Here is a 23,140-nt window from a genome sequence, read left to right on the forward strand (position 1 = left end):
TTCGAAACCAAAAGAGATAATTGAATGGAGTCAAGAAAGAACTGTAGAGCTTGCTGAGATGCATTATTTCTATGATAATAATGGTGATGTTTATAATTTACTATTTAAGAAAATTAACGAAAATGCCAATAATAGCACTAACTTTAAACTAATTTACTTTTAAAAGAATACTAAATCACTTAACTGAAAGGTATAATACATTTTTCACTGTAAAATTTTCCTGGCTTTCGAATAAAAAGAAAAAAAGTACAATAAGTGCCGTAATTTTTCAATTAGAGCTGGTACTAGTGAAAATAACATAAAAATATCCAAGTTGAATAACCCAAAATCATGAAATAAGAAAAGGTAAGTGTATCATGTCAAAGAACAAATTAAGCAGCTCATCAAGACTAACAATCTGAATTATTAAAATGATGAGTTTAACTATTATGATTTTCAAGAAATGAACGAAAAATCGTCTGAAATTGTTTATTTTCAATAAATTACTTTGAAAAGGCTATTTAAACTCATTAGCTGAAACATGTGAGGGCATCACTCAATGCGAAATTTTCTCACCTTTCGAATGGAACTAAAACATTTAAAATACAAAGGATACTTTTAAGTTAGAGGTATTTTAAGACAAATAAGTTTTTTACACTAAAAGTTCAATAACTCTGTAACGGTGAGATTTGATGGTACGTGTAGAACAATTTTTTTCTCCAAATATGGCAGTCTATCACCCCCCGAGAGATTCTTAACCATGAACCAAACACCCTGTAATATATATATATTATATATATATATATGATATATATATATAGATAATTATATATATATATATATATATATATATATATATATATATAGTAGTATATATATTATATAGATATATATATAGATATATATATATAATATATATATATATATATATATAATATATATATATATATATATATATATATATATATACTCACTATAATATATATATATATAGAATATATATATATATATATATTATATATATATATATATATATATATATATATATATATATATATATATATATATATATATATATATATATATATATAATATATATATATATATATATATTATATATATATATATATATATATATATATATATATATTATATATATATATATATATTATATTTATACTATATATATATATATATATATATATATATATATATATATATAATATAAATCTATATCTATAACAATTGCGCCACAAAATGCTGGGCCCTGTACCAAAAAATCTTTTCTTCGGAATATGTGACCATCTACAGACTATTTTAAATTACGAAACAAATTGAACGTTCCAGGTTCCTGATAGTCAATTAAGGTCCATCAATAAAGTATTTATTCATTTGATTCGTTTGATTCATTTATTTTTTGTTTGAAAGATCATTCAATTCTACACAACATCTCCAAACATATTTTTGAACCAGATGTAGAGGTTTCGGAGATATAATAATTTTTTTTAAATAAAAAAATTTATGTATACAGCCCACATGAATGGAAACGATGTAACCGCATGGTAGTTCAACCATACACTTCAGCGAGTCACAGCAGCTGTGAATGAAGAAATCTATGGTCACAGCAGCTGTGAATGAAGAAATCTATGGTTTACTTACAAGCTGGGTGCATAATTTGTTCAACCTGGGGGTTGTCCATTAACCACGTAGAAAAAAATTCAGACATTGCAGACCCTCGCGTTCAAAATATTTTAACGGGCGTCATCTTTGGTTAGAAATTCCACTTCAATAAACATCCAGATGATTTTAAATGGGTCATGTAGCGAACATGGAAAATCTATTTTAATATCAGGATAAGTATTTTTGAAGATAGAATACGCCTCTGCAAGTTACACAAAACTAATCTTCTCAGTATGTAAATTTTGCCTTCTTCGTTGTTAGATATTAAATAATTTCTTCTCCTTGCACAGACGCGGCTTACAATCGTCACTATATAAAAACTCATAACACATGTTATCGTTTATCTTCCTATTGCCGCAGAGCTTAAACTCTTTTCAGGCACCACCATTATTCCGTTCTCTTGCTGCAATGCTTTTGCTTTGTTAAAATCCGTATCGCTCATTGTTTCTTTATGTTTCTCGTTAAGTTGTGTAAGAATTTCATTATCGTCCGACAAAGGTGCGTTGTAAGTGGTAACAATCGATTCAGAACTGGGTGCTTATAACGACTCTGAAAATACATATGATAGATTGATTATCAGAAAAAAATCACACAAATGATTTCTTTTTTATTATTTACCTTGGTAGGAAAATGGAACGAATCCGGAAGGTCCCGCAATGGCGGTCAATGTTTCGAAAGACTCTGAAAAAAGGTTTCAAAAAACAAGAGTTCGTGTTAGTAGTTTGAAGAAACGAATTGAAATTTAAAAGAAAACATATCACATTTCAGATAATATACCTGGAACAACGGCTTCTTCGGTCTCGGGATCATTTGGTTCATACAGTTTATTGTAGCAACGAAAACAAATGAAGGAGCTTCTCTCATCTATTTTCATTGCACAATCGTACAATTTATTGGTGAGTTTTCTGATACGCGCACTCAACATCCAAATGCCACAAACTGAACACTTACGACGTTTCATTTTAAGTGATTCTTCAATTGAACTGTTGTTGTAGGAAACTCTGTTTTCTTACTGATAATTTCATTCAAAACATTCCTGGTTTTATGCAATATATTCGATCCTACAAGCTAGTAATGTAGTACCAGCGAAAGCAAAATTTACCTATTTCTTCAACTTGCTTGCGACAAAAGCTTTTGAAACAAACCCGAAATACAGGTAAAATTTCCCTACCTATCCAAAAAATATCTGCTAGTCATGCCAACCATGTCCTTTGTCTCAGCAAATAGGTTGAATACTCTTTTTTCAAATCCGAGCAACACTCCCAATCTAGCCAATTGGACACTCGGTAAAAATATTTTGAGCGCGAGGGAAGGGCAGGATCAGCAATGTCTGAATGTACATTACTCAATATGAGTGATGGCATGATTTAGCTAGATGGGAACTATAGTCTAACCAAAGTGGACGCCCGGTAAAAATATTTCGAGCGCGTGAGGAAGGCAGGATCTGGAATGTCTGAACTTTTTCTACATGGTTAATGGACAGCCCCCAGGTTGAAACGAATATTGCACCCTGCTTGTAAGTAACTCATGGATTTCTTTATTCACAGCTCCTGTGACTCACTGGAATATAGTATGGTATGGTCTATGGTGAACTAACATGCGGCTTCGTCGTTTCTATGCACGCGGGATGTATACATAGATTTTTTATTTTCAAAAAATTGTATCTCAAAGCCTGATTTTTCGATATGTTGTGTAGAATTAATTGATCTTTCAAATAAAAATATAAAAGTATGAAGTAGTTAAGGTTCCTCGTAGGGAAAATCAAGAAAAAACCAATTAATTCGCATCGGTGCAGCGGTTCAAAAGCTATAAATTTAAAAAAAAATCAACTTCTGAAAAATCACGATTTTTACACCAGTCTAACGTGGAACGAGACACCCTAATGACGAAATATAAAATACGTATCTAATATTTTTCGGTAAGGATCGATTCTACCAAATATTACAGAATTCTGAGAGATCGAATAACTTTTTTCATGAAACTGCTGTATAGTTTAATGAGATTAGTTATTGAACTACCGTCTGAAGATAATTTTCCTGGATTTTTTACCATTTTTTCTCATATGGAAAGCTGGCGATCAATTGTATACTTACAGTTCCTCCAACGATGCAGATTCCAAATGATTTGGCCTTATCCTTTACAACCTCAACTTCTTTCTCTTTACCCCAGTCGTTTTCTGTAAACATGTATATTCCAAACAATCAGTTAGCTTGTTGGGACGACAGAAATTAAACCAATTTCCATTCTTGGTCAACGTAAACTGGCATCAAACTGTTCATTCAAATATTCCTCGTTAGGCGTGAATCATATGAAGAAAATAGTAGAAATTGCAGTACAAATTGTTCAAGTAGAGAGTAACAATCAATATAACATTTATTCAAAACCTTTTGGTAATATGGCACGTGAGTGACTGTTTCAAATTTAAACCAAATCAGACAAGGTTTGCTACCAGACCGTGCTTTATGTACATTTTGGATGTTTGGACAATTTACATTAAACCAAATAACATTTTTTTCTACTTCGCGTAAAAAACATGTAGGATGACTGGAGTCACGAAATGGTTTTTTTACAATGGAGAAGACCTTTACGTCCTAGCCCAGTACACGTGCTATTGGTAGAGTCCAATCTACCGCACGGGGTGCACTGGGGGCGTGTCGGGCTCGAATGGTGACGCTGCCATTAATACCGACTAAACTCCATTGGGCTCCGCCATCGTTCCTCCCAGGAACTACCTCTCGGTATTACTTCTGGGAGATGGCTGTACTAAATGTACTCATTCACTCTCACTCACGCGTTCATACGTCCTGTATGAGGCTTACTTGGGTGCTCTCTCTATCGCATCTTGATTCACTCTCAAACACTCCCACATGAGGGTGACTTTTGTGCTCACCTTTTCCGTTCCTTGCGAGGCTGACTTGTGTGCTCACCTTACTCATTCTTTGCTAGGCTTACTTTTGTGCTCGCCCCACCCATACCATGTGAGGCTGACTTGGGTGCTCACCCTATCACCGGATTCACTCTCAATCGTGCCACTCTATTGTACCTCTGTCACTCCCCCTGGCATCCCATGTGGGACATTTTTCTTAGGCCCAACTTCTGACATACCATACGAGGCTGACTTGTGTGCTCACCTTTTTCATTCCTTGCTAGGCTTACTTTTGTGCTAGCCGCTACCATACCATGTGAGGCTGACTTTTGTGCTCACCCTTAACATGCCGTGTGAGACTGACTTGGATGCTCACCCATTCACTCCTCTGCCACGCCATGAGGCATCGATAGCTAAGTCCCAACATACTACGCTACGACCCTCCCGTCTTGGCATGAGGCAGTCCACTTATACGGCTATACACTCACTATTCTGTCTTGCTTCGGGGTGGCTGGGTTTACCCCTTACGCGGTTGCCAGTCGCTGCGCCAAACCTGCCTCGGCATAAACCCTTTTTTGCGCTTGGCCTTTTTCGCTCCAGCTAACCAATCACTAGTTAGCCGTGCCCGTCGTCTGTTGGTCGGTTCGCCAGATTACCTGTAGCCTTCAGGCTATCTGGATGGTAGCAGCCGAGACTGCGTTCCACTTCTCCACCGATTGACACATCCGCTGAATAAGGGTATCAGGGGTTGTGTCCCAGCCACAGACTTCAAGCATTACTCTTCTTTCGACGTCGAACCGATGACATACGAACAGTACGTGTTCAGCAGTTTCGTCTACAACTGGGTAGTCTACACCTCGGCAGACTGGGACCTCCGCGTGCCCGAACCTGTGGAGGTACTGTCGGAAACAGCCATGGCCTGACAGGAATTGTGTCAGGTGGAAGTGAACTTCCCCATGGGGTCTTCCCACCCAGCTCGATATGCTAGGTATCAGCCGGTGGGTCCACCTACCTTTCGAGGAGTTGTCCCACTCACGCTGCCATCTGGCGACCGAGGTCACCCTGGTGCGTTCGCGGGCTCCCCTATTTCCACGTAGCTCAAAGCACTCCTCATCTTCCCGAATGACCAGCCCGACTGGCATCATGCTCGCTATCACGCAGGATGCATCGTGTGATACCGTGCGGTAGGCAGATATCACTCTGAGGCACATCACGCGGTAGGTGCTCTCCAGTTTCTGTAGGTAACTGGTTACCCTCAGTGCTCTTGACAATGACGGGCCGCCGTACCTGAGGATAGATACGGTAACGCCTGCCAGTAACCTACGTCTACTGGCGCACACCTTTGAGCTGTTGGACATCATTCTCGATAGAGCCGCAACAGCAGTCGATGCTCACTTGCATGTATAGTCGACATGGCTGCCGAAGGTCAGCTTGTCGTCTATAATGACTCCGAGAGACTTCAGACTTCGCTGTGAAGTGATCGCGACTTCTCCCACATGGATAACTGCATGTTGTGCTGACTTGCGGTTGTTGACGATAACTACTTCCGTCTTATGATGAGCGAGCTCCAGGCCTCTCGCGCTCATCCATTCCTCCACCGTGCTGATCGAGTGTTCTGCGGTTAGTTCTACCTCAGGAATTGACTCCCCGTAGACATCCAAGGTTACGTCGTCAGCAAAGCCGACTTGACCCCAGGAGGAAACTTCAGTCTCAGAACCCCGGCATACTCACGAAATGGTTTGGTTCTGTTAAAGTACTTTGCCCATGTGAAATTGCAGAACAGGCTTGTTAAAATCTTTATATATATAAATGAGATAGTTTCCGTGTGTCATTGCATAACTCAAGAACGACATGACGGATTCCTTCGATTGTTGCTCTTTTTTGTTGGTTATTTTCTGTGGAAGGTTCTTTGCCATAAAAATTAAATATTGAAATTTTCCTAATCCACCTATTAGTGGAATTGTGATTTTCTCACATATGCACCTTTTCTGGATATCTTTATATATAAAAATGAAATGGTTTCCGTGTATCATCGCATAACTCTGGAACGACATGACGGATTTCTTCAATTTTTGCGTTATTTTCTGTGAAAGGATTTTTAGCAGGAACACAAAATATTAACAATTTCTTGATTCACCTATTTGTGCAATTGGAATATTTTTAGTTTAGAGTTTAGGATTGTTCGCATAGTTTGACATTATATGGAGTTATGTAATAAAAGGTCATTTGATTGTTATTGGGTTTACAGTTTTTCCGTGACGGTACTTTTTCGTTATAAAGTTATATTTTATGACATGCCAAAAGTTATATTATTATTTTGCGTTATTTTGTTGGTTATTTTCTGTGGAAGGTTCTTTGACATAAAAATTAAATATTGAAATTTTCCTAATCCATATTGGTAAAGCATCAGCATTGTTGCTGTTTATAGCAAAATAAAAGCATTGTTGATCATAACGCACAAATAAAAACATTGTTGATCATAACGTATGTTATAGGACCACTATTTATATCCATTATTTTTGCTTTCGTTGTATTTTCCAATGAAAACTTATAAGCAGGACAACGTCTGCCAGGTCAGCTAGTTGTTAATATTTTGTGTTCCGCAAAAATTGGAGAAATCCGTCATGTCGTTCTTGAGTTATGCGATGACACACGGAAACCATTTCATTTTTGTATATAGTGATATCCAGCAAAAGGCGCATATATGAGAAAAGCACAATTGCACTAATAGGTGGATTAGGAAAATTTCAATATTTAATATTTATGTCAATGAACCTTCCACAGAAAATAACCAACAAAATAACGCAAAAATCGAAGAAATCCGTCCTGTCGTTCTTGAGTTATGCGATGACACGGAATCAATTTCATTTTTATATATAGAGATATCCATAAAAAGGTGCATATATGAGAAAATCACAATTGCACTAATAGCTGGATTAGAAAAATTTCAATATTTAATTTTTATGTCAAAGAACCTTCCACAGAAAATACCCAACAAAATAACGCAAAAATCGAAGAAATCTGTCATGTCGTTCTTGAGTTATGCGATGACACACGGAAACCATTTCATTTTGCCTTTCTCATATAAAGAAAGGCTATGCAATCACTGTAAAAATCGACTTTTTAACCGAGGCCCGGAGGGCCGAGTGTCATACACCATTCGATTCAGTTCGTCGAGATCGGCAAATGTCTGTGTGTATGTGTGTGTCATTTAAACTCACACAATTTTCTTAGAGATGGCAGAACCGATTTTCGCAAACTTAGTTTCATCTGAAAGGTATAACGCTCCCATAAGCTGCGATTGAAATTTTAGTTGATCCGACTTCCGGTTCCGAAGTTACGGGTTGAAGAGTGCGGTCACACAGCAAATTCCCATATAAACTGGTACCACCATGATGTTAAAATGATGTAAAACATATTAAAATTGATGTAACATTACTCTAGTTTGCGGGTCTGGATCACTAATGATCAGTCAAAGCAGCTTTGACCACATTGGCCACCTATGACGGATCATGACGCCCCCGGGGAACCCGCTAAGTTCCTAAGCTAATATCATACCCATTCCCCAACGAATTCTCTACCGATTTTTACAAACTTGATTTCAAATGAAAGATACAGTAATACCATTGACTGCTGCTGAATTTCATTCGGTTCGGACGCCTGCTTCCGGAGTTACAGGGGTGTTAGTAAGAATACACTGGAATTTCCCATATAAATCGGTACAATCGTAATACCTCAGAGGCTAAAAACTATTGAAATGGTCACCAAATTACTTCTAATCGCAAATCTAGATCACTGATTGCCAATAAAACATTCTTTGAATATATTGTCCACTATCGACGATTCCGGAATTCCGGGCATATTCCACAATTAAAGTCACATCGGTTCTTCGGTGATGACTGAACCGATTTTCTCAAACCAAGTCTTAAATGGAAGGCAAAATATGCAGTTTAGTATTGCGTCGCCGCCCCTCCACCCCCGCCTTGCCCTTACACCTCCCTCCTTCATCACTCCACTCCCCTTGGACCACCCTCACGCCCGCATTTCCTTCATCCACCCCGTATACCGAAATAAGATGAAGGATTTTTGAAGCATCCTCCACTCCCACTCTACTACCCCCCATTCCCTCCACTTTCAAACCCATTCCACCAACATTTCAAAATATAATCACATGAAGATAACATTGAACTCAAGAATAATTAAATATTATTCTTTTGCCCTTCTCATATAGAAAGGTTATGCAATTGCTCCAAAAACCGACTTTCTAACCGAGGCCCGGAGGGCCGAGTCTCATATAACATTCGACTCAGTTCTCCGAGATCGCAAAATATCTGTATATGTATGTGTATGTATGTATGTATGTATGTATGTATGTATGTATGTATGTATGTATGTATGTATGTATGTATGTATGTATGTATGTATGTATGTATGTATGTATGTATGTATGTATGTATGTATGTATGTATGTATGTATGTATGTATGTATGTATGTATGTATGTATGTATGTATGTATGTATGTATGTATGTATGTATGTATGTATGTATGTATGTATGTATGTATGTATGTATGTATGTATGTATGTATGTATGTATGTATGTATGTAAAAATATGTGCGGATTTGTTAACAAAATGTCTAAGATTCAAATGAAAGGTATAATATTCCCATAGGTTCCTATTGAATTTCATTTTCAACCGACATCTTGTTCCGGATTACGAGTTGAAGAGTATGGTTACAAAACAAAATTTGTTGATTTGTCCACATCGGTTTCTCGGAATTTTCTGAACTGATTTTGACAAACTTGATTTTAAATGAAAGGTCCATCAGCTGCTGTTGAATTTTGTGTGGATCCGAGTTCTGGTTCCTGATACGTACGATCACGCAGCAAATCCCGATTCTAACGAATTCTGCGATGAATGTAAAAGGGTGAATTTTTTTCCAAAATGTAAACACATTTGTTGAATTTGTAGATCTAGGTCACCAACAGTCATTAAAAGGCTCTTTGGCCACACTGGCCACCATCGACGGATATGGAAGCATCCAAATTCAGAATAACGGTTATATTGGTTTCTCGAAAATGGCTAGACCGATTTGATCAACTTAGTCTCAAATGAAAAGTGTTGCATCCCCGGAAACCGATATTAAATTCCATCTCCATCCGACTTCCGGTTCCGGAGTTACGGGTTGTGGAGTGCAATCACATAGAAAACTCCGATTCAAACCGATACCGCGATGAATGCAAAAAGGTGCTCTTATATATACTTACCAAGTGTAATAAGAATGAAAGACATTTCCATAATGTTATATTGTACGAACCAGCTATTAAATCATAGTTTGGAGAAATGAGAAAGGCACAATTGCACCTCTAGGTGGATTAAAACAGGTTTTTTTTATATAGAGAAGATATCCAGCAGAAGTTGCATATATGAGAAAATCAAAATTGCACTAATAGGTGGATTAGGAAAATTTAAATATTTATTTTTTATGTCAAAGAACCTTCCACAGAACATAACCAACAAAATAACGTAAAAATCGAAGAAATCCGTCATGTCGTTCTTGAGTTATGCGATGACAAACGGAAACCATTTCATTTTTACAATTCTTATAAAAGAAATCTATCGACTTCGCTCAAACTTTCAAGATTTTTTCCGAGACCCGGAGGGCCGAGTCTTATATACCAATCGACTCAGCTCGACGATTTGGGACAATGTCTGTGTGTGTATGTGTGTGTGTGTGTGTGTAACGGACAAATTCTCATTCGTGTTTCTCAGCAATGGCTGAACCGATCTTATCCAAACCAATTTTAAATGAAAGAAGTATCAAACAGTGAGAACGCTATCAATGTGTTTTTGATTCTGATGTTTAGTTTTCAAGATATGACTGTTCGAATGTGTAAAAATGGCATTTTTGCAGTTTTTTTAATTATCTGCCGAAATTGATAACAAAGATTAACACTTTATATATGTTTAGACAGCTTTAACGAATACCTTTCGAACAAGCTATAGATTGTTGAAATCAGACTTTTATCAAAAGAGATATTTAACATTAAATGCGGACGAATTTTTTTTATCATTTCCCATTGCCAGAAATATGACCAAAACCATGTAATCTATTATTAACGAAAACGGCTTATTTTAGGTCAATAGTATCTTCGGAGAATTTAATGGAGACAATATGCCCTTTCTTTTGGTATTGTGCTTTTGATGATTAATCCCTCTACGACTGAGATATTTTCACAAATTTTCACAAGTGATTATATCGAAATGATGCCTTCAGCAAATTTGTAGCTCTTACTTTTGCGAATAACTTTACTGAAGACTTCAAATATCTATTTTGAATACTTTAAAAGTTATGGCTTGTTGTTTGTTAATTACTCTTTGTCGCCTATTTATTGTTCAATATAGTAATAATCCATTGAAATAAGCCAAACATTATTTCGATAAAACGAACTTTGTATTTTTTTATCTACAACCGCTAGATATAATCACCGTATACTTCCAAGTTCTGGAAGGAACTTGATAACTTATCAGTGCAAAAATGTTCATTTGTGCGAACCTTCTGACTGCAATTTTTCTAACTTATAACCATCGCACAGAAGAGTAACTGGGGTCGAATCCTAGCCAAAACTATTTATTGCGGCTACTGCTGTTAATATGCCTTAATATGAACTAAAAATAGAAAATAACTGGTTTTTGGGACTATTTGGCATCTATCCACTTACCAGTGCAGGGGTCAATTTTCTAGATCCTCTCGAATACCAGTATTTCCGAGGTAATCTTTGTGAATACATTTGTTTTTTCCGCTGCATGAACAGTTGGTCAGTGGAAAAGGAAGAAAAAAAAGGATACCTGTGCACATATTCATAAAAATTCATTTTGCCAAACTTAATTTTTGACCCTACAGCATTTTAGCGTACCTCAAATTAGTGAAAATATCAATACTTTCAAATCGCTTGGAATTTGTGGATCGGAAAAGATCGGAAGAGATTGAATGTTTTTTGAATAGCCGGAATCTTGTTTTGTAATGTTGTTTCATCAACTTTTCCGGATCTTGCCGTTTAATGTAACTTTTTTATCATTCAAATTTGGAAAAACTTGTTTAAAAAAGGTGTTTTTAAAGCTGGTCCAACAAACAGCAACACTACTATTTTCGGTTATTTTTAAGCGGAGGTTATAAAAATAGTTATGTTCTATTACGTTTGTTATAATATTGTCCTATTTAATACAGTCATCATCATTTGAAAGCGATTTTGCTGGATATATAATAAAAAATGATTAAAAACCCTTAAAATATCAACTAAACAAAAAATCGAAAAAAAAAATTTTGGTTATTGGTCAAGAATTTGTTTTAGTTACTCCTCTGTGCATCGGATCGATCTGAAACATACCGGAAAATGAAAAGCGAAATAAATAACTCCAAGCAACGGCGTAGCTAAGAGAAAGAAGGTTTTGGGTTTTAACACCATACAACTCCCCCCCCCCCCCACACAAAAAAAATGGATTGAAGTTGAAAATTTATTGATGCTGACTGATTTAATTCAATATTACAATAACAATTATCTGATCCGTACATTGATAACCTGTTGTTGTAAACATCATGAGGATTGTCGGAATGGGGTCCTGATATGTAACTGATCTATTGGTCTTGATTTTACAGTTGTCTAATAGCATCAATATGAAATTCCTGCCTTTCTTTTCAAATTGAGCTCGCTTTTGTAGAGATGTACTGTAATAAGGGTCTTTATTTAATAGGAAGCGAAGTTAAATTGATTTAATATCTATGAAACATAGAACCAAAAAAATGCATAACTTTCAACATTTGCTAAAAATGTTTTTGCCTTTCTCATTCACTCTAAAATTCGTCAACCTAATCCCGACCCGGAGGGCCGAGTGTCAAATGCCAATCGACTGAGTTCGTCGAGATCGGAAAATGTATGTGTGTAAGTGGAAAAAAAGTGACCACTACTTCTCCGAGATGGCTGGACCGATTTGCACAAAATTAGTCTCAAATGAAAGGTACAACCTGCCCATCGGCTGCTATTTTATTGATTGGACTTCCGGTTCCGGGGTTACGAGTTGAAGAGTGCACTCACACAGCAAATTCCCATATAAACTGAAATGAAAAAAATTCAAAATCAAATTTGTATTGTTGATGCCAAATGATTTTAAAATGCATGGAACATTGAGATGTTTGACAAAAATTGACTTTTTTGGACTTTGGTACATTTTTGCCTTTCTCCTATAGAAAGGTTATGCAATCACTCTAAAAATCGTCAATCATACCGGCCCGGAGGGAGTATGCAGTGAGGGGTTGCTACTTTAAAATTAAAACTAGTTTAAAATTTCTTAACAAGTTGAACATTTTCGGTAGGACCCGGATCTCTCGGATCTTTCTCCATAATCCGCCGCTGGTTTCAAGCGATGTTTCAGTATCACATAGTATCTCAAGATCGTGGCTGTCGATCCATTGTACGTATGTGCAAATCGTGCTGAACATGTAATATTCATTTCCACCATTGTATTGAATATAACCAGCCATGGAATCGTAGTCTGGACAAATGAGAAAAGCACAATTGCACCACTAGGTGGATTAAAACAGGTTTTTATTTTAGGAATACGTCGAGTTGAGACGAAAACGTAATATGATTGATAACGAAGATAACACTTTCCGAATGTAGAGAGAAATTTACGAAAAATTACGATTTCCATTCGACTCTAGCAGGTCCTGATCGATTTCGATGAGCATTGGATTTTTGTTGTATGACCAATTATATGTATAGGTCAAATGTTCAAAAACAGTAATTTAAGGTCAAGATATCATCATTTTGAAACCGCCAATTTCGGAGGTTTAGTATCTTCGATGAGTTTTACAAACGTTAAACAGCGCATCATTTGATAATATAATTTTGACGGCATATCGTCCAAGAAATATTTATGGTGAATTTTCTCAGGTTAATATTCAGGACTACAATAAAGTCTCAACAAATTCGCTAAAGACACGAACTCTGCTACTTTTTTCTGAAAAATTAATTCTACATAACTTTAAAACTTTAAAAATTACGGTTTCGGAATTATGCCGTTTGGACAGTAAGATCGATTTTCATCAAACCCCCATCAAACCGAATTTCTGGCCACGCCGCTGACTTCAAGTAAGTAGAAACAAAGTCGTTCTACACTCGTTCACAAGAAACTTCTTCGAATGCTGAATATCTATTATAATACATTGAAACCCCGATTTTATCAGCCAAATATGAACATATGTTTGATGGGCTCTAGCAGACAAACAAGACTAAATTCGAGTAAATCTTTTCTTGAGTATATTTTCCTTTTCATGAAGATGGAAATATGCAAAAATAAAAAGTTCATCATAATCAGAAATAGTTATTAGACTTCATCAAGGGACTGGAAGAATATTTAAACAGCTTCAGTTTATTATGAAGAAAAAAAAGCCCGATTAAGTCAATGTCCCCATTTTGTCAGTCCAAAATACACCATGAGACTGATAAAAATGGGTCTTTATTGTATGTATTATTCACTGTGTTTCACATTAATAGGTACATTTCATTTTTAAGGATTTTTTTATTGCATCGAATTACAACAATTTTTAGGTAGTTTTCAAGGGGTTATTTTATAGATTTCTTCCAAAATTTGGCGAACCTATTCCAATTCGTATACCAATTAATTGGTATACTTGAGGGTTTATATATTGCAGATAGAGAAAATACTGAAATTTTCCTACACAATATTACGAAAGCTTATTAAACAATTTTTCCTAATAAGTTTGCGAAAATTATAAACTATTTGATTTTTTTAATAGTTTTATTTTTTATTTAACCGTGATTTATTAATAAATAAATTTTTCCTACACAATATTACGAAAGCTTATTAAACAATTTTTCCTAATAAGTTTGCGAAAATTATAAACTATTTGATTTTCTTAATAGTTTTATTTTTTATTTAACCGTGATTTATTAATAAATAGTGACCATCGCTTCACAACGTAGCCTATTTTTCATGGCTTGCGGTGAGCACGATCTCTCGAATTGCTGAACTGAAAATTATGGAATAGAAATTAAATTTTAGTATTCTTTACAGATTTAACTCGCCGTGCAGATAGCTCTGAATTAGACCCGCTGGTGCCCTAAGACGATTTCGCTAGATTTTCAGGGCACTGTGTACCCAGTGCATTAACGCAAGTGACGGAAGGTTATCGAAAAGTTTCGTGAAAATGAAAATTCCAGTAATGATGCTGACTTTCCCAAACGGTTTATTTTCGAGAGGTTTTCATTTGTTCTTTGGCATTAGGATTAGCGATAATAATTCAAATCAAGGATACTACTGGGTAGTCACCTTTAAAAAAAGTCGATGTCGAAGTAAAATTTGGAACTATGCACGCATGCACTTCAGAGATAGCGTGATATCAGGAGCTGCGATTTCATTTCAACGCTTTTTTTGTGAAATGTAAACATAAGGCTTTTTCATACATGCGCATGAGGGATTTAAAACGCAACAAATTAACCTAAAAATTTGGATTCTACGATATTGCTTTCATAAACTACTGCAAAAAATACAACGTTCGAAACTGTATTTTTGTTTATTTATTTAAAGTTTCGGTCTCCACGCTCCATGCAAACAAACAGGGCGATACTTTTTTTGCTAGTAGTTTAGAGGCGAAACTGTTTTTTCGTATTTTTTAGGATTATCAAGCTGATACCAGCTGTAAATAGTAACAATGATCGCTATTGAAAAAACCCGGACGAAATCGGGGGTGTAAAATGGTAGTTATTGTAAAAAACGTAAGGGTGAACCGAAAAAGTAAACAATCGCCAAAGGGGCGATACTATCATTTTGTCAATTTCAATAGCAAAAACAAATTTTAATTTAATAATTTCAAATACTGTATGAAGTTTTGGGTTTCGATCACTGAACCATGCAATCTAGGATGTAAAAAACACAATAGTTCTTACATAGGAAATAAAACCAAGTCTGGAAATATTCACTGTAGATTTTCTTTGAATGGTGTCACTGCTAGTATCGCTTTTTTCAAGAAAAAGCGTTGATTTATTAGTTCTCAGTCGCGTTGGAAATTTGAGTAAAGTATAAACTTCAAATCGATTCCAAAAAATTCGATTTTTTTGGCTCAGTACAATATATAACCCCTTTAGGAAAATTCAGTTTTCCCACCACAATGCATTGATTGGGGAATTTAGATATTTTATTAACAGAGCGTTAGCAATAATTCGTTGGTATGTCTATTTTATGGGCCATTTTTTCGCTTTCCCATTGATTTGGTTTGAGATTTCTAGCACTGATGTTGTCCTATGCTGATTTGAGCGATTCTCTGAGTCCTGCGACTATCCCATGTAGTATGTGTTATCAAAAACATCGCGAAGCATCAAGTTCTGATGTGCTCAAACGATATAATATCCAAAGAGAGTGATAAGAGTTATAAGAAATGTCTCATCACACTGTTAGGTGGATTAAAAGCGTTTTATATATAAAGATATCCAGCAAAAGGAGCATATATGAGAAAAGCACAATTGCACTAATAGGTACATTAGGAAAATTTCAACATTTAATTTTTATATCAAAGAACCTTTCATAGAAAATAACCAACAAAATAAAGATAAAATAAAGATATCTTGATTCACCTATTTGTGCAATTGGGATATTTTTAGTTTAGAGTTTAGGATTGTTTGCATAGTTTGGCATTATATGGACTTATGTAATAAAAGGTCATTTGATTGTTATTGGGTTTACAGTTTTTCCGTGACGGTACTTTTTTGTTAAAAAGTTATATTTTATGACATACCTTTCATGCTTTCATGCATTTAAAAGGAAGAGCGGCGAAAGAGTTGATGAACAACGTGTATGAAGGCACTATTCACAAAGGAGAGTGTGAATGCAGCGATGCGTTGTTTCGACGACTTCCTATGATTCAAACAGATTCAAATTCCGATTCAACTTTGAAAATGAAAATAAGTCATTGAAAAGCTTCGGAACAAATTTGACGTACCGTCGATTCTCCCATGATCCTATTCAGATATTGGTAAAGCATCAGCATTGTTGCTGTTTATAGCAAAATAAAAGTATTGTTAATCTTAACGCAGAAATAAAAGCATTGTTGATCATAACGTATGTAGGACTTTTCGTAATATGTTTTACAATTGGAATTGAAATTAGTAGAAATTTTATCCACTATTTTTATGTGCATAAAGTTAGCACTACCACTTTCGAAAAAGTGAAGTATGACACATGGATTAATTGTCGCTTAATTGTCGTAAATTAGTTGTGAAATCCAAAAAAATATTGAATTTGTTGTTTTTAAAATTTGATATAGTAGTGCTAACTTTACAGTAAAGTTAACACTACCACCCTAGGAAACTGCATTTTTCTAAAGTTCAAGTACTTTAATCACACGTAAACATTTGTCGTAAATTAGTTGTGAAGAGAAAATAAATGTCGCACTTGTTTTTTTTTAAATTGGTAAAGTAGTGCTAACTTTACAGTAAAGTTAGCACTACCACCCTAGAAAACTGCATTTTTCTAAAGTTCAAGTACTTTAATCACACGTAAACATTTCTCGTAAATTAGTTATGAAGAGAAAATAAATGTCGCGCTTGTTTTTTAAAAATTTAGTATAGTAGTGCAAACTTTACAGTAAAGTTAGCACTACCGCCCCAGAAAACTGCATTTTTCTAAAGTTCAAGTACTTTAATCACACGTAAACATTTGTCATAAATCAGTTATGGAGTAAAAAAATGTCGCACATATTTTTTTTAAAAATTTGGTATAGTGTCAACTTTTTCAACAGCACAATTCTACCCGGTCAATAATTTTTCCATCAACTATTTTGCATAATTTGAATCGTGATAATACTGATTTTCTTCTTATAGTTTAATAAATGCTTTATATGGATAATCCGGCGGCAAAGCTGTACACGATATTTGCTACGTATACCACCAAGCGTTCATTTTTTACAAATGCTCAAAGAAAGTAACTTGAGCCTTAAATTGGGTGGAATTATTGACAAATGAGGTTAAATCGGGTGGAGAATCCTGTGTACCTGATTTATTTCGTATACGTATATGCCCATGCACATTGGAACTGTGTTGTTGTTCTAGACGTCAAATAAGTCAATGGAAACTTAACGAACGGCATGACGTAAGTAAGTCGATTTTTTCTGATATCGCTCATACCACTTATGTAAGATTCATCTTACGAATATCAAAGTACCATCTTAGCCCCACCTGTATATACCACATTGCTCTTGTATTCCGTCTGAGGTCTAGCTTAAGCCCGATTCAGACGATACATCAGCTTCCGTCAACGGAGACGAACGTCAATGGAGAAGAACGTCAACGTCACGTCACTGTTCCATCAAGATAAGTTAAATGTGTTTCTCGTGTGCTTGTTCACATATTTCGTACGTCAAAACGTTCCGTGTCGTTGATGTTGTGTGTGACTGCATGTAACTAATTTTGACGTTCTCTTGACGTTCTTTACCAGTGGCGGAAGCCTGAGGAATCGTGTGAATCGTACTTCATTCTTATATTCGGAGAACTTGCATTAGATAGCAATAGGTAATCTGAAATCTGGCCATCCTTCTTACTCCAACGAAAAACGAGGGAGAGAGATTGAGAGAGTCTAGTTTTACAAAAGAGATCATAACTACTAGAGGGAGACGGACTGAAACATGGCGTCTCGCTCTAGCATATTGTATCCCATTACTTTGACATGTGTGTACCCGGGGCAATATGTGTCAAACTAATAGTCCTAGCATATGTAAGAGCGAGATAATAAACCATCAGTGTTGACAGCGACATGCGACCTCTAATAGTTATAACCTCTCGCGTGTTTTTTGAGAAAGGCCACCCAAGTAGCAATTGCAACTTGTTGAAAGTTTTAAATGTTGCACATCTTCTACACAATATTTTTTATTGTTGGATATATTTGAAAAGAATTTCTACGGGTTTTTAAACTGATTGTACAACTATGTAACTATAGAGCAGGCCAATAGTGTTAAGTATGCAAACATCAATAACAGTTGTGAAACTAATCAGAAACTTTGCTAACTTGCACTAACAGTCTAACAAGTTGCAAATGCCTCTTTGTTTGCCATTCCACCCTAAAACAGAACTGTCCAACTACCCAATGCTCGACAAATGGCACAGCTATTGTTTTCATTATTTGGCTGCATTTGGGAACATGTTGCATAACATACAAACAAAGTGCGCTTTTTCCATAACATAGTTGTTACCCAGAGAGTTACAAATACTATACAGTAACAAAGCGTGCTAGTTGGGCAATATGCATGCTGTCAAAATTCACTTTGAGTGAAAATTCCGGACAAACCGTAACTCGTAGCCGAGCGCTCAGTCGAGACAGAAGTGTTTTATTGCCGTGTAGTCTATAGCGACAAAGACTAGTGCTAATCCGCGTTCAAGGTTATCTTGCTCACTCTCCGCCTCATCGAGGTCTCAGTATTTTTTCCCTTCTTTTGTGTTTCTGTTTCCGAGTACCGTTAGCCGGTCAGTGACCAGTGAAGCAGTGTTCTTCTAATAAGCCGTCTGGATACCGTTACCTACACAAGTTAAGTATTAGTTTACGTTTCCCCTTTTTGGTTATCTTACTAACGTGTACTGGGAAAAAGGCCCGTGCAAAAATGACTGCCCCTGACGGCGGTTCATCTCAAGGTAAGATGGACGTCGAAACAAATTCGACTCCCCGGCTCAAAGTATATCCAAGCTCTACCACCGGGCCCTTCGTGATCTTCTTCCGGACCAAAGAAAAAAGTGTTTGAATTTGTTGCAGATTTCTCGAGTTCTGGCGGATCGGTATTCGGCCGTGACAGAGATATCGAAAATTCGCCCTGATAAGCTTCGGGTGGTTATTAACAGTTTCACTCCGGCAAACGATACTGCTGGCTACGGGCCCTTTACGAAGGAGTACAGGGTATATATTCCAGCTAACAGACTGTGGGAGGGATATCGAAAAGTGTCTACTGTGCGGGAAACCCGCATGATCTCCCGACGTGCCCTGCATACAAAAAGCGCGAGGAGAATCCGGCCTCTAAAGGCCAGAAGGTGTCTCCTCAAGGTCTCCCAAAAATAACTTCTCGAGGATGTACTGAAGCAAGTCGCTCCTGGCCTCAAAAATCTGAGCTTCGAAAAGGAGTTACCAGCACTTCCAGGAACATCAAAAACTTCAAGTGTTCCCATATCCGCCAAAGAAAGAAACCAGCGCTGGCTTAAGAAATTTCACTGAAATTGTGGACCGTATCCTTACAGTATTAAATATTTCTGACCCCCTTAGAAGCATCTCGATAAGCTTTCTTCACGCAGTAAAAACATTCTTGATGCAGTTCACTGCGAAATGGCCCCTTTTTCAGCGATTGTATCATTCGATGGCAAATTTATCGAACGAGGTCACGCTTTTAATCACTGTTCTACCGTGGAATTGCAGAAGCATTATCCCGAAAATCGATTCCTTTAAAATCTTACTAAATAACTTGAAATGCGATGCATTTCCATTGTGCGAAACATGGCTTACTTCAGAACTAGACCAACACTTACACGATTTTAATATTATTCGCTTGGATCGAGAATACTCTTACGGAGGAGTACTTTTGGGGATCAAAAAGTCCTATTCCTTCAATCAAATCGACCTCCCCTCGACACCAGGTATTGAAGTTGTCGCTTGCCAAATCAGAATTAAAGGCAAAGACTTTTGCATTGCTTCCTCCTACATCCCTCCTAGAGCCTCAGTTAGCCAACGACGGCTTTGCGATATTGCGGAACTACTCCCCGCACCGATGCTAGTGTTAGGTGATTTCAACTCCCACGGTACGGCATGGGGTTGCCTTCATGACGATAATCGATCTACCTCAATCCATGAGCTTTGTGAAAACTTAAATAAGACGATTTTGAATACGGGTGAAATGACATGCCTTATACCTATTCAGTGTCTATCGTTAACATAGCATGCGTGTATTTTTTCTATATTTTTGGAGGAACGATTCTAATTTTTCCTTCTTTCGTTTATCGCTTCCTTATGGACTTTGATCTTATCCTTCTTCCGTAAGAGATGATAATTCTTTATCATCAGTCTAGAGTTGACGATAAAGTCAAATAACGCGCGGTATTGTGGACTAGCTAACGAATTGATTTTTTTTAGCTCATCTGATAGTACTAAGGCTTTGCTTATCTTTGCATATTATAATGTCATTTTCGATGGCTGTGTACTGTAGTAGTTTGCCAATGCAAACTGTAGTGTTATTCACTTCTGCTCAAAAGTGCACAAGAAGTACAAAACCAGTGCGCGTAACTACACGGGTACCCATTATTTCATATTTTCTAATCTTCCGGGAGAGAGGATAAGCTGTTCTCGAAGAAAATGGGCTGCTGATAAAATCAACTCTCTGCGTGAAAGGCAAAAATATTTCTCGCTTGCTTTGGACGGGAGGATAAGATACTTGGTCGTTACCATGGGAAATGACATGCGAGCGACCTAGCTGTATCTTAGGTGTGAGTGATAATTTTAACCACTGCTTCCGAGACAACGGGATACCAGCCAGCTACCGACAGTACGCGATGTCAGAAACTCGCATGAAGAGTTTAATGAAAGCCAATAAACGTAACTACTGGCGCCGGTTCATCGACGGGCTAACGAGAAAAACATCGATGAGCGCTCTTTGGGGCACGGCCCGGTGCTAACGAAACCGAAACAGTACTAACGAGAGCGTGGAATATTCAAACCATTGGATATTCGATTTTGCCAAGGAGGTTTGTCCGGATTCCGCCCCGGCACAGAAGGTCTACCGCGTCGCCTCCCCAGGGCCAGACAGAATCAAATTCAACTTGTTGAAGAATCTGCCAGATTCTGCCAAGAAACGCTTGTTGAATTATCGACCGATTGCGATGCTGCCCTGTATCCGAAAGTTGTTCGAGAAAATGATCTTGTTTCGCCTCGATAATTGGGTTGAAGCAAATGGCTTACTGTCAGATACACAATTTGGTTTCCGCAAAGGCACAGGGACAAACGATTGCCTTGCGTTGCCCTCAACAGAAATTCAAATGGCCTATGCTAGCAAAGAGCAGATGGAATCAGTGTTCTTGGATATTAAGGGGGCTTTTGATTCAGTTTCAATCAAAATTCTTTCTGAGAAGCTGCACCACCATGGTCTTTCGCCGACTCTAAACAACTTTTTGCTATACTTGCTGTCTACATGCATTTTTCGCTGTACATGCATTTTCGCATCACGAATTAGCTACATGGGTCTTCCCCAGGGCTCATGTCTAAGCCCCCTTCTCTAAAACTTTTACGTGAGTTACATTGACGAATGTCTTGTGAATTCCTGCACGCTAAGGCAGCTTGCAATTGACGGTGTGGTTTCTATTACAGGTCCCAAAGCCGTAGATCTGCAAAGACCATTGCAAGATACCTTGGACAATTTGTCTGGTTGGGCCCTCCAGCTGGTTATCGAGTTCTCCACGGAGCTGAGCTAGTCGTATTTTCAAGAAAGCGTGAACCAGCGCAACTACAGCTTCAATTAATGGGTCAAACTATTGCTCAGGTTTCAACATTCAAATATTCAGGGGTCTGGTTCGACTCTAAAGGAACCTGGGGATGTCACATTAGGTATCTGAAACAGAAGTGCCAACAAAGGATCAACTTTCTGCGTACAATGACGGGGTGCCTACCCAGGAGACCTGATCAGGCTGTGCCAAACAACGATATTGTCGGTGATTGAGTACGGGAGTTTCTGTTTTCGCTCCGCTGCGAACATACATTCCATCAAACTAGAGCGAATCCAATATTGTTGTTTGCATATTGCCTTGGGTTGTATGCACTCGACACATACGATGAGTCTAGAAGTGCTTTCGGGCGTCCTTCCGCTGAAAAAACGATTTTGGGATCTCTCATATCGATTGCTCATCCGATGCGATATCTTGAACCCGTTAGTAATTGCAAATTTCGAAAGGCTTGTCGAGCTCAATTCTCAAACCCGATTTATGTTCTTGTACTTCGATTACATGGCACAAAATATCAATCCTTCTTCATATTATCCCAACCGTGTCAATACCCCCATGCTTCTAATTCAACTGTGTTCTTTGACACATCCATGAATGATGAGATTCGTGGAATCCCGGATCACATACGTCCACAAGTGATCCCAAGCATGCTTCATAGTAAATTTCGAGAAGTCGACTGTAACAAGATGTTTTACACCGACGGGTCCAGCCTCGACGGCTCCACTGGCTACGGTATATTTAATCAAAACCTAACCACCTCATACAAACTCAATGATTCTGCTTTAGTTTACGTCGCAGAACTTGCTGCTATTCAGTATACCCTTGGGATCATTGATACTTTGCCCACCGATCTTTACTTTATTGTCTCGGATAGGCTGAGCTAAAACGAGGCTCTCCGTTCAATGAAACCTAGAAAGCACATTCCATATTTTCTGGGGAAAATCTGGGAGCGCCTGCGTGCTTTGTCTGTAAGATCGTACAAGATTACTGTTCGAGCACGAACTTTTGCCGGTCACCGAAGAACTTACTTCCTAGTTGTTCCACAAACTAGCACTGAAAGTGCGTCTCGAGCAAACGCC

General features: G+C 37.2%; 1 protein-coding gene across 1 annotated transcript in view; it reads right to left on the minus strand.

The window, feature by feature from the left end:
- Positions 1–23,140, minus strand: part of LOC131678444 (inaD-like protein) — a 1,280,364-nt gene that overhangs the window by 926,417 nt on the left and 330,807 nt on the right. Inside the window, exon 3 of the mRNA XM_058958609.1 lies at positions 3,753–3,835. Within this exon, the coding sequence (XP_058814592.1) occupies positions 3,753–3,835 (83 nt within the window). The remainder of the gene's footprint in view (positions 1–3,752; positions 3,836–23,140) is intronic.

This window comes from Topomyia yanbarensis, chromosome 2 (assembly GCF_030247195.1).
Source record: "Topomyia yanbarensis strain Yona2022 chromosome 2, ASM3024719v1, whole genome shotgun sequence".
In the NCBI taxonomy this organism is placed as follows: Eukaryota; Metazoa; Arthropoda; class Insecta; order Diptera; family Culicidae; genus Topomyia; species Topomyia yanbarensis.